Source organism: Strongylocentrotus purpuratus, unplaced genomic scaffold (genome assembly GCF_000002235.5).
Source record: "Strongylocentrotus purpuratus isolate Spur 01 unplaced genomic scaffold, Spur_5.0 spur5_scaffold_14, whole genome shotgun sequence".
Classification (NCBI taxonomy): domain Eukaryota; kingdom Metazoa; phylum Echinodermata; class Echinoidea; order Camarodonta; family Strongylocentrotidae; genus Strongylocentrotus; species Strongylocentrotus purpuratus.
In genome coordinates, this window is record NW_022145599.1 from 25,776,552 (window position 1) to 25,790,042 (window position 13,491).

Genomic DNA, 13,491 nt, shown 5'->3' on the forward strand with positions numbered 1-13,491 from the left:
TCATGACGTCATCATAATGGCCTCCCAACTCAAAATTTCAATTTGCATATTATGACGTCAGTATTTTTCTGGAAAATTGACTGTATCTCTGTAAATATTGATTGATTTCATTCCAAATTTTGATATGATCTAGCTGAGATAATTTTCTACAAATGCAGTTGCCACAATATTTCATTTTGACAAAGGCATCACGGCGTATTTTTGCGATTAAAGGAGGCATGTCAATTTTTCACATTTTGCGTGTATTCTCTATGGGACATGACTTTTTCTCAAAACTGGATTCTACATCCTGTCTTTTGCGAGCAATATCTCCGTCGTTTTAGCTTTGTTTACGCTGAACTTTGAGTATGTTGTAGCTGAGACAATAAGCTATCACAAGTGTGCCCTTTATTGTTCGATCAGATGCCGGGATCATGCTCATATTTCAATTACAAAGTGGGATTTGTGCATTCCATTTTCCGTTTACGTGTAATCTCTATGGGAAATGTTTTGGTATATCGGTAACGCACTTGACTTCCGACCTCGAGGTCCCTGGTTCGAGTCCGGGCGTCTCCAACAATTTTTTTTACTTCTTCACTTTTTTTTCTTTTTGACCATTCACTCTACCATCTCCTTTGAATATTAAAACACGTACAATCGCAAATAATGTAATAAACAACCATATTTACTTTATTATTACCCTATTATCACTAGATCCATTACTTTTTGCGTGTAATCCTTATGGGAGATGACTTTTTCTCAAATCTGGATTCTACATTCTTGTCTTTTGCGAGCAATATCGCCGTTATTTCGGCTTGATTTTTGTTGATTTTTGAGTATGTTGTAGCTGAGACTATATACTATCTAAATGTTCTCTCATTTTTTTCAGTCTGATGTCATCGTGGTCTGTTAACCCGTTCAGCTCGGCATTATTCAGCCTGATAGCCAACTCACAAACGAGATTAAAAATCGAACACGCCGTACCGTGAGACCGCTCAGCGCGCGCCACAATGCGTGTGCGTTCAAGCGGCCAGAGGCTTGGACTAACGGGAACCTAGCGCATGCGCAGATCATTTGCCAATCTGGTCTTGTCATGTCGAGAACACCTTGCACGGCCGTTCTCTGCTGTGCTCCAAGCCTCTCAGTTCTTTCAGCTCTTTCGTAGGGTTTTCTTCTTCGTTATCTTTTCTTCTTCTTCTTCGCCTCATTCTTATTTTGTTCTTCTTCTTTCTCTTTTTATTTAGATACTCAATTTTATGAGAAAAATACACAATTTATAAGAAATTAAGGATTTGAATGTAAATCTCTGTTGCATCATATTCATATGAAATAATTTACCAGCCTAAATTGACGGTTATAATATTATTTTGTCGGACATTATACTATAGCGAAAGGATATAGACATGATAAAATGAAACTAAAGAAGAATCCAGAATGGGGGAGGGTTGGGGTGAAAGGAGAGACAAAATAGAATAATAATAAATAAATACAGTACAGACTATACCGATGTGCCATTTGGAGAGCAAAATAATTAGTTTGTTTTATTTACTAATGTAAAGCGCTTTGAGCATGTTTATGCCATATAAATATCAATATGTATGAATATATTGCCAAATTTTGACAATTGTAGTTTGTAAGTATATGTATTGACAAAGTATAAATACAAATAAAACCGACACAGAAATGTCTGCGAGTATTTGGGACCTATATAGAATGTGCGAAAAGAGCTTTGTCTTTGTCTTTGGCCCATGCATGTTCCCACAGCTGAGTTACGTAAGAGGAACAATGAACGTTGCTGAGGGTACGGGTCGTTGTCATGGCTATAAACTCTAAAGAGCGGAAGTAAGGTAAGGGTATAATTGAATAATTGGATGACAGATCTGAGATTATATTATCAACAAAAAAGAGAAGAGTATGAATTTACAAATAGTACCAAAAAATAGAAGAAAAAAATAAATAAAGTGAAAGGCGTAAATATTCTAAAAAAAGAATGAAACGCCGATAATACCAAACAACAACAACAACAACAACAACAATGAACTGACTTTGTATTCATGTATAACCCTGCTTTAAGTTGTTTTTGGGGAGGGAAGGGTCTTGTTGTTATTGCAGTTGTCGTTGCTGTTTTTTAAATTTTTAAATGGGATCACGTTCCGACATTCTCATAAATAAAAATCATATAACGTAAAGCCAGACTTTACCCTATCTGAAACACTCATTCAAAGACAACAATCATGCACGATAAAGGAATGGACAAGAATATGTGATAAAGATAAAATGTCACAGACAAATAGATAATTATAAGAAATGATCGTTTCTCTCTCTCTTTCTCTCTGCTTATGTGTGTCTCTCTCTCCCTCTATCTCTCACTCGGTCGCTTTCTCTGTCTATCTGCCAATTTTGTTCCGCCGTTTGCTTGTATGCCGGCAACATTCCTTTTTTGAGATAGATTATTATAAAATAATGATGATGTACACACTTTATTATACCTTATATTTATTATAGCGAGCGAAGTGAAAAACGAGCGGCTGATAATGTCTAAATGCGAATAATTATATTTCCAAAGTAAAACTTTTGAATGAAAATCTCTGTTGCAACAAATTGATATAAACACTGTTTATTATGCTATATTGACTATACTATTATACGTCGGACATTATACTTCAGCGAAAAGATATCTATATGATAACAAAAAGGACAGACTAAAGGCGACAAAAATCGGAGCTGGGGTGGGGGGGGGGGAGGATGATCGGAGAGACAAATATCATATAAATAAATACAATACAGACTACGTCCAACTTTCTATCTCTCTCGCCCCCTTCCCCCTCCCCTTTCTCTCTCTCTCTCTCTCTCTCTCGCTCGTTCTCTCTTTCTCTTTCTTCCCCCCCCCTCTCTCTCTCTCTCTCTCTCCCTCTATATGTCTCTCTGTTTATCTGGCAATGTCGTTTTCCATCTTCATCTTTTTTTATTAAATGTTTTCTATTCCTCCGTTTGCTTGTATGCCGACATCAATTCTTCCTTGAGATTAATTATTATAACGTAATTATCCCTGATGATGTACAAATTATACCTTATATTTATTATAGGAAACGAAATAGAGAACGAGCGGCTGATAATGTCGAAATGCGAAGAATATTACTGAACAATAATTATATTTCCAAAGTAAAACTTTTGAATGAAAATTTCTGTTGCATCAAATTTATTGATATAAAAAAAAGGTTTAAAATGCTATATTGACTATACTATTATACGTCGGACATTATACTTCAGTGAAAAGATATCTATATGATAACAAAAAGGACAGACTAAAGGCGACAAAAATCGGAGCTGGGGTGGGGGGGGGGGAGGATGATCGGAGAGACAAATATCATATAAATAAATACAGTACGGACTACGTCCAACTTTCTATCTCTCCCGCCCCCTAGCTTTCCCCTCCCCTTTCTCTCTCTCTCTCTCTCCCTCGTTCTCTCTCTCTCTCTCTCTCTCTTTCCCCCTCTCTCTCTCTCTCTCTCTCTGTCTTTCTGTCTATCTGGCAATGTCGTTTTCCATCTTCATCTTTTTTATAATGTTTTCTATTCCTCCATTTGCCTGTACGCCGGCAGCATCTCTTCCTTGAGATTAATTATTATAACGTAATTATCCCTGATGATGTACACATTATATCTTATATTTATTATAGGAAACGAAATAGAGAACGAGCGGCTGATAATGTCGAAATGAGAAGAACATTACCGAACAACAATTATACCAAGTAAAACTTTTGATTGTAAATCCCTGTTGCATCAAACTGATTGATACAAAAATTGTTTATTATGCTATATTGACGGTACTATTATACGTCGGATATTATACTTTAGCCCAAAGATATAAACAAAACAAAACAAAAAAATGGAAAGAAAAAATGTGAGCTTGAGGGGGGGGGGGGGGGGTCGGTGAGAAAAATATCATAGTAATAAATACAGTACAGACTACGTCCAACTTTCTATCTCCCCCCGCCCCCTCCCCTCTCTCTCTCTCTCCCTGTCCGTCTTTCTCTCTGTCTATGTCGTTTTCCATCTTCATCTTCATAATGTTGTCTATTCCGCCATTTGCATGTATGCCGACATCATCCCTTCCTTGAGATTAATTATTATAACATATCCTTGATGTTATACGTCGGACATTATACTTTAGCAAAAAGATATAATCAAACAAAAAGGAGACAAAATAAAGGAGAAAAAAAAATCAGAGTGGGGGGGGGGGGGTGACCGGAGAGACAAATATCATTAAATATCATTGTACGCATATTTTATTTGTTTTGTATGTAATGGAAAGAGATAAATAAATGACAGAGATTAGAACAAAATCATAATTCATCACAATCATCTCTCTCTCTCTCTCTCTCTCTTTCTATCTATTTATCTATCTTTCTCTGTCTGTCTCTGTCTGTCTGTCTGTATCCTCCCCCTTCCCTCTCTAAATACGTCAGGAATTTCGTGAAATTGGAATTGTGCTTCAGTGTATTTTATTTCCGTATCGCGTTGTTGTGTTTGTTTTTTGAAAGGGTGCGGCTAATAAGGAGTTAATCGCAGTAGTATTGGTAGTCTTTTATTTATTCGAAAATAAATGATATTGAAAATATAGTAATTCATTATATTACGGAACAATAAAGAAAGAAGTGCAAACAACGTGATAATTCACTTTATTTGTCTTCGTCTCCATCTGTATCCTTGTTCAACCTATCGTGTCAATAAAACTTAGATAATCCTCGTTTCATGATCAGTTCTGTAGATGGCATGTACATGCATACATGATAATGATAATGATGATGATGATGAAGATGATGCTTACAATATTGTAATAAAATAGTAATAATAATAATAACAATTATTTTCTTCATCTTGCACTCGCTTTTCTTCATTGCCAGAAAACTTGTTTTATGTTGCCTTGCATTTTTTTCAACAATGGTAGCATCTTTGCCCGGGAAAAGTCTCATATTCGTGGCTTTATACCGCCGGAGTTGCTCAAGACAAGAGTAATATTCCGTAGGGAGAGAGAGGAAGAGTAAGGGGTCGTTTTTCAGAACATAACATTTGAACATTTCATATGCCCGCTCAAACCAAGACCGGCTTTAGGTTGATCAAGATATTTTACTTCAACCTGCTCTAAAACTGTTACATGCCCTCGTAAAGGTGTATAAGTTAGAGTGGTTGTTTGTATTGTAATGTAAATTGACCTATTTACGCCTACATCCTCTTCTTTCAAAACGGCAATCTTCCAGAGTAGTTACTTCTTTACATTCTTTTGTTCCCCCTTAGCGTGGGGCAGCTGAGGGAGCCTGGATAAGCCTTTCATAAAAGAGGAGGTCCATACATGAATGATTCGCTAAATTGGTCAAGTTGATAACATGAAAAGCGTATTGTCATGTAAATACAATGACGTAAAAGATAGCTGTGGAGTCAAAACTTTTGAGACGACAGGCTTTATAGATAACTTATGGAAATATCATCGAATGTCGTTGTTTCATATTCTTCATTTTCTACGTCCGATGAATACTCTTCTTCGCTTGATAAGTCCATTTGTATCATATTCATTTTCTGAGTCCGAGTCAAGGATCGCTTCTCGAGCATCTTCAACGCTAAAAAATAGGCTTTCTCCGATGACGAGACATTTTGAGAAACTATCTTACATAGATAAAGAGCAGTTATAAGCAAATAATTGAGAACTAATTTGTGCAACCAACTATCATGAAAATCAAAAAGCTGAACTAAATAGTAAAACTCCGACACTTTATAGCACGATAAGTAAATAATAGTCGACAACCTTGAATCGAAACAATGGGATGGACATATCGAGACTAGCTAATCTCCCCAATAATAGGTCGGCCCGGTACCCTGTATACGTACGCATGAGTAAACTGAACTGAGAGCGCTAGGTCGAACGAGACTGTAATATACTATAAGCTTTTCAATAATCGACCCGTTACCATGAATAGGCGTCAATGACCATATGAGGCTAAGGCTCATGCATTGAACGGTGTATCCGCGCGTGCCGAGTACAAAGGTATCCAGAGCGAGTGTGGAATTCGCTGCTTGCAAAATCATTATGTCCGGCTTACACAGTCCTAGGAATAGTAGACCCAGCTAGCTAGCAGCAGCGAATCCGAAAATCTATGAAAATAACGTAAACTGACTTGCATGTGTTCTATACGAATATCCTGAAAGAGGACTCGTGCATTCTCATGCTAAACTTGTAATAAAATAAAAATTACGCATCTACAGTCGGTAAAAAATGAGATGCATGTAGCCAAAGGTTCAAAGTTTGTATACAGGTAGTTTATATTGTATTTAGAAGGTGAATAGATGTACTTTTCTGCAATAAAAGAAGCCCTTGCTCGGACCCGAGAAATCTCGGTTCCCGTTTGTGAGTACGTACCTCGGGACCCGAGAAATCTCGGTTCCCGAGTTGAACGGGTTAATGATAATCATCAACATCATCATGATCATCATCATCATCATCGTCATCCCCATTACTATCAGGATCATCATCATCATCATAATCATCATTGTTTACATGTCTATATAACTTCTCCCTTTCTCAATATAGTAAATATTATAATACATCATAAGACTTGAAGACAGACCACCTAATTCGTCCCCATGACGAATTAAATTTCTAGTTTCTTATTAGCTTCTTGGCGCATGCGCAATGCATACTTTACGGATCGAATTTAGCAGTCGAGCTCAGCCGATCAGTTTGTTCTTCGATTGTTGTCGCTGTTTATATTGTTAGTTCATTCTCAACACTCATATTTTCCTGCCAATTTTACGATTAAATATATATAAACGAAAAAGTGTGTAGTCTATATGTACAAAGGCTGGTAAATTACAAACTGAACTCGGTGGACTGCGTGTGAACTGCTACATCTATTCTTGCCGCAACAAAGGCGTAAGAAAGGCATCGCCATTCATCGGTGCGGTAATCACCATGGTCCCCGAAAGTTTGGGGCTCGCAGGTGCTGAAGTTGTGCTGGACTTCTTCTGCCAGAGCATTTGTTTCACAGGATTCATCTTCGTCATATTATACTGCACATTTTGGTGGTTTCTACCATCACATGTCATCGTGGTACTCTCAGTCTTATCTGTGATAAGTGGAGTGGCATGTCTGCTGTATTTCAGGAAAAGGCGACCGGCTGATTCGCATCTGGAACGGTTTATGCAGCCGTCTGCATCCAGCAATGGTGTGATAGCTCACCGAGGAGGAGCGGCTGATGCACCAGAAAATACTCTCCTTGCTATTCAAGAGGTGATTCACTAATTTCACTGTATTTTCATTTATAATCAAGATCAGTTATCTTCTGATTCATTCTTGAAGTCTTCAAATCATTGTTTTTAATTTTGTGTGTTTTTGTTGCTGGAATCATAGCATTAAAAAAAAAAAGCTCTATCAAAATTTAATTATTCAATCGAACGAAATTGTAATTTACAAAGTTTTGGGGACCGCCTAAATTGCCTTAAACAGCATAAAGTTTCAAGAGATATTCTAAGAATCAATTCACTATAAGATGAATACCATTAAAGTAACACCACATACGGGGGAACTAGATGTAGCTAGATCATGTAGATGGAGAATCTCAGAAATGTTGCATCTCAAACTAATTTAATTAAGTCAACTTTTAAAGAAAGATGAAAACATCTATTCTAAAAAAAAAAATCTGTCAAAGTATTCCAATGATAGACCTACTCTTCCACGGTCCACCACCAAATATTTGCAGGTTTGTTTTATGATTGATGATCATGATCATTATGTCAGATTGTGGGATCTTATTTGTTTATTATTATTTACTTATTCTTTATTATATTTTGCTTTTGTCGGCTATTAGCTGTCTGCCATTCATACATGTACATGTTAGGCTATATGTACATCCGCAAAAATTGGTCATTCAGTGAGTTTAACACAAAACCTTTTTCACTTTGTTATTTCAGGCAAAGAAGAATGGTGCTGATGGAGTTGAAGTTGATGTTGAGATCACCAAAGACGGAGTAGCCATCTTGATGCACGATGCTACCATTGATAGAACGACCGATGGGACTGGTTTCATCAGTCAGATGATGTGGGATGAAGTCAGTCAGCTCAATGCAGCAGCGAAATTCTCCTCCAGGTACATTTAAGCCATTCATCTTAATTTCATTTCATTTTTTTGAATTTTTTAAAGGTAGTTTTGATAGACTTAAATGTAAATACCAACTATTAAAATAGAAAGAAAATGAAAATTGCTTTTTGCATACATGAACATTTTTAGGATCATCTACCTACAGTATAAGTTTCTGTAACTTTTTGATGATCAAACCAATTCGTTATTTCCTTTAGTGTATTTTTCATTTTATAGGTTTATTTATGTTTGCAAGAAATATTTAATTTAACTCTTTGCCTGTGGATGTTTTTATAAAAGTGGTGAATAAATTAAATTAAATTAAATTCAATACTTACACGTTGAGGCTCCAGGTGGGAGTACTCTTCTTCCACCCCCCCCCCCTTTTTGAGGGGGGGGGGATATTTTATCTCATGAGGTCATTTCTTTGTTTTCATTTGGTTATGTTTGTTTGTTTGGAATAAAACCCTGTCAGGAAGCTTTTGGCTTTTACCATCTGTTGCTCCTCTGTAAAAGTGAGAAAATTATTAAAAATGAGAAGAGTACTACATTGTTTGTATACCTAATTTGCCAATTCTCAACTGTTCATGAAAGGAAAAGAACAGAAATATTGTTAAAGAAGCAATTGATTGAAACATATGGACAGGAAAACATGTACATGTACATGTACATGTGTTGACTATTACCTTATGGTGTAGTATCATAATACAGCCATGCTGTTATTCCTAGGTACATGTTTGTGTAGTAATGGTCTACCAGCAATTTTCTAAGCAATTTAAATGTAAATGTAATTATTTACTGGTTACTTTTTTGAGTGGAAGAAAATGGTCATATTATGCAAAAAGCATATATTTAAACATGTCAGGTTGTGAATTGGATTATGCTGTTCAAGTACTTTTTCTTAACATTATCTTGCCCATTGCCATCTACTAATAGTCTGTATCTTCATTTGTTCCATTGCAAAATTTCTTCAAAATTTAAATACACACTACTGTCGCTTTATCCCTTTTCTCATTGCTCTTCCCAGTTCTCGATCCAAGATATCTTATGAAGCCGTCCCTACTCTGGATGAAGTGGTCCAGGAATGCTTGAATCTCAAACTCAGGATCTTCTTTGATGTCAAGGCATATTCCAAACAAGTAAGTATATCATCGGCCTGCTGGCAGAAGGGTGTTAGTGCTCAAGCGACTCAAAAACTACTTTTCGAATTATTCGCATTTAAAAATTTGTTTTATATTTAAACTGCTTTCCGTCCGGAAAATTGGTTTAAAACTTAAAAGACTATTAGAAATGTTATAGTAGAACACGGCCACAATCTTTTTTCTTTTATAAATGTAATGCTTCCTGGGAGAAATTTCAATTATTTAAACATATTTGTGGCTTACACCCAGTAAATAAGATCCATTGATCGATCTGTATTGAAAACAAGTCAGAAAAAATCTTGGAACCAGCGGGACTTGAACCTGCATCTACTGCTTGCCGGGCAGCGACTCTTTTTTTTTTTGCAACTTTTATGCCAACTAATGAAATACAGTATCCAAAGAAAGTGAGTACACCCTTTGATAATAAAAAGGTGAATATTTTAATGTAAATTTTGTACAAAGTTGTCTTAAAAACACAAGCCTTAAAGGGTTGGCATTCTGTTATTGCGATACATTTATAAGTATGACATGCACAATGTATTTGTTTAATAGACTACCGGTAGTGTAGCACAATAACCAGTTTACATCAGCAAATTTAGTGTCTTTCAAAATAATGCACTCAAAATGATACTGCATGTACATGTATAAACAAAGCTGATCTTTGAATGTTAGGCTTCTTGGGAGAAGTTTCAAATGTTGTAAAGAAATTTTTAGCTTGCACCCATTTAATAGATAAAGATCGCATTCTCGATCTTGTAATTAAAAACACGTCAGAAAAAAGTCAGGAGAGCTGAGGTATTTGTTTCAAGTTCATTGTGAATGCATGTGCTGTCAACCAGTGATGGCCTGGTGGTAGAGTTGCTACCCAGCAAGGAGTACCGGTAGATGGCAGGTTCAAATCCTGCGGGTTTCAAGATTTGTTTTCACTTGTTTCGATTACAAGACCAACCACATGATCTTTACTGGGTACAAGCCAAACAAATCTTTACAATGATTAAACTAATTATCTTCTTCATTTTTTCCCAGATGGTGGACGAGCTGATCAAGCTTTATCAGAAGTACCCTGGCCTGTATGATAACGGCATGATCTGCTCCTTCTTCCCAACTACAATATATAGGGTAAAATTTTTACTTCTCATGTTCTTATTTAAGTTATTTTAACGTCCATCACCCACTCTTATCTCCATTATCTTTTTTTTTCATGTCGCCGCCACCAAAAATATGTTCATGGGTTGTCCATCCGTCCTGCTTTTTTTTTAACCGCAAAAACGCAAGAATCATTGAGCAGATTAAGGCTAACATATAAATGTGAATCAAGTTTATATGAGCGTATTTGGATGAACTGATAAGATTTTGGTTGGAAAAGGTCAAAGTTAACAGGGTCATTTGGTGTTGAAAAATGCCAGAAAATATCTTGTTAACGCAATAATTTGAAAAGCGTTAAAGTAATAAAAAACAAACTTGGATGGAGTATGAATGAGCATACAAGGATGTACTGATTAGTCTTTGGTCGTAAAAGGTCAAAGGTTAAATGGTCATAAAAGTGTTGGAAAATGCCATTAAAGTATCACGTTACTGGAAAGTGTTAAAAATCCTAGAAAATATTAAATTACTGTGATAACTTACTAACAATTTACACAATGTAGACCAAGCTTGGCTGAAGTATCTATGAGCATTAACAGATTAAATGAAAATTTATTGTTTGTAAGGCCAGATGTTAAACGTCACAGGATCATTTATCAGTGAAGAATAGTGAAGTTACATACCGATGGGGGAAAAGTAGATATACAGTTGCATTCATCTTGTTATAATGTGATATCCTTTGCCTCTTTCTTTCAATAACACTTTGTGCCAGTTTCAATATATCATGAAATAACAAGGTACTGTCAACATTTTCCCCGTCTATTTGCATGAATACTATTAAAATACATGTATTTTAAGTGAATTTAATTGAAACTCTTCCTTTTGAAGGTGAACAACACTTGACAAAGGGATTCTGGCATCACTGACCAGCATGCCTTTGTCTCTAGTCAAGTTATGAAGAGATGGATTGGTTCACTCATTTGGTGGGAGCCATATTTACCTCTCATTTGTAAGGTCTGTCTTGTACTCTATCTGTTATCTTCATTTTCCTCCTTTATTTGCCTCCTCTCTCTTGTATTCCACTTTCAATTATGACATATCTCTTCTTTCATTTGAAGGTGAGACAACTGGACAGTGAGATTTTAACCGCACTGACCACTGAGCCCTATTTCATATCTGGCCAAGTCATGAAGAGATGGACCGGACCACCCACTTGGTGGAAACTACTGCCCTTTGCGATCATTGACAAGATCTTGCAGTGGAGTTTGCACAACTGGTTGTGGATCCTGTGTGGAAACTCTGCTATGCTGCTTCAGAAGGACACAATTTCACAGTAAGTGCATTTCATGGCTGTTACTATAGCAACAGCAGCTTGACCATATTCAAGTAGCATGTATGCTGCTATTATAAAACAGGTTCTAGAATTTAGGCAATCTAATTGGTTGAATTACAACATGTGGCAGGGCATCACTCTATCCTAACATGCCTATACTGTGCAAAACAGTTCCCATCAAAAAGTGATAACCCACGGCTTAATGCAGGGCTAAGATGCGCCTATGCATATATCTGGCATTGATGAAATTTGAGACGTGATGAAATGCACGCACTTCAAATGGCAAGGACATTAACTTAGTGAGAAAACTCTACCAGGTCAGAGCAAAGTGGTCAATTTTTTGTTTGATCATTTACAAATATTTAAAATCACTATTTTCTTTCATGTTTTTTCAATAGGTGTTCTTGAAACTTTCACAGATTATTTTCTTTTATTAGTCTGCTTCTATGAAAATTAGATTCAAACTCATATTTTACCTGCACTGTCCCTCGATCTCTATCTGTTTTCCCATTCTCTTTCTTTCTCTTTGTCTCTGCCCATGCAGGAATGTTATCCGGTACTGGTCAGCGCGAGGTCTCACAGTAATACCTTGGACTGTCAACAAGAAGACGGATAAGGAGTTCCTTGCCTCACTGGATTGCCACTACATTACAGACTGCATCAAATAGGCAATCATTTCTATAATGCATTGGGAGTACAGGTTACTTTCAGCTGAAACCGCAAAATACCTTTTTACTGTGATAACTTGAAAAGAATTGAAACAATTCAAACCAAACTTGAATAAAGAATGGATGAGCATGCAATGATGAACTGATCAAATTTTGGGAGTAAGAGGTCAAAGGTCACATGGTCATAAACATGTCAATTAAGTGTTTAAAAATACTAGACAATGTTTTCTTACATCAATAACTTGAATTGCATTGAGCAATATAGAGCAATTCAAAATTAACTTGGCTGAAATACATGTATGTATGAGTATGCAAGGATGAACCAATTAGATTTTGGGTTTAAGAGGTCAAAGGTGAAAGATCACAGGGTCATGAAAGTGTAAAGTTTCTGTGAAAATATCTTTTTGCTGGTATATCTGAAAAATCTAAAATTGAACCGATGTTGACCAAACTCGACTCAAGTATGTACAAGCATGAACAGATTAAATATCAAGTTTGGGTTTGTGAGCCCAGATGTTAAATGTCAAAGGATCATTCATCGTGTTTACTACTGAAAATTGATTTAGATCTATGAGAAAGACGCAGGGTGACGCTATGTTTAAATATTAAATTTAAGATGGTGCAAAAAGAGCTGATATTCTTGCTTTAATCATCAAGTGATGGTGTGTCAGAGATGCCAACTGTTCCGTTTTTGCCGTAATTGTCCCGTTTTCTCACTATGAATACGGCAGTACGTTTTTTGTATGTTTTGTTACGTTTTTAATTTTTTTTTTTTTTTTTTTTTTTTTTTTTTTTAGTGACGTTTTTCTTAATTTCTGATCATGGGCCTTGTGTCGTAAGTGTATCATGCACCTACGTCTTCAAACGATGCACGCAGAATGGTGATACGGGCCCAAAACCGCGCACATTGCGAACAACCACATGTAATGTATGCACGTCGCGCTCCGATCCGGGTATGTATACATGGTTCTGCCATTTTTTTTAAGCTGCTCGATTGGGCGATATGTTAAGGTGAGAGATTTTTTCAAAAATACTGTTTTTTGTCCCAAAATACTGTTTTTTGCTCTTAAGAATAATTTTTTTGTCGAAGAAGGTTGGCATCTCTGGTGTGTACACTTTGAAGTGTAAATATTTATTTGGGGCAATTCCTTGCAA

The 13,491-nt window shown here is 36.3% G+C and overlaps 1 protein-coding gene across 1 annotated transcript; it reads left to right on the forward strand.

The window, feature by feature from the left end:
• Positions 1–6,687: 6,687 nt before the first annotated feature.
• On the forward strand, positions 6,688–12,998 carry LOC753330 (glycerophosphodiester phosphodiesterase 1-like). The gene is made up of 6 exons (XM_001181885.3): positions 6,688–7,263; positions 7,944–8,119; positions 9,138–9,249; positions 10,279–10,371; positions 11,454–11,668; positions 12,213–12,998. Exons 1-6 carry the CDS (start codon positions 6,946–6,948, stop codon positions 12,334–12,336), a joined length of 1,038 nt encoding a protein of 345 aa, XP_001181885.1. The 5' UTR covers positions 6,688–6,945; the 3' UTR covers positions 12,337–12,998.
• Positions 12,999–13,491: the final 493 nt, after the last annotated feature.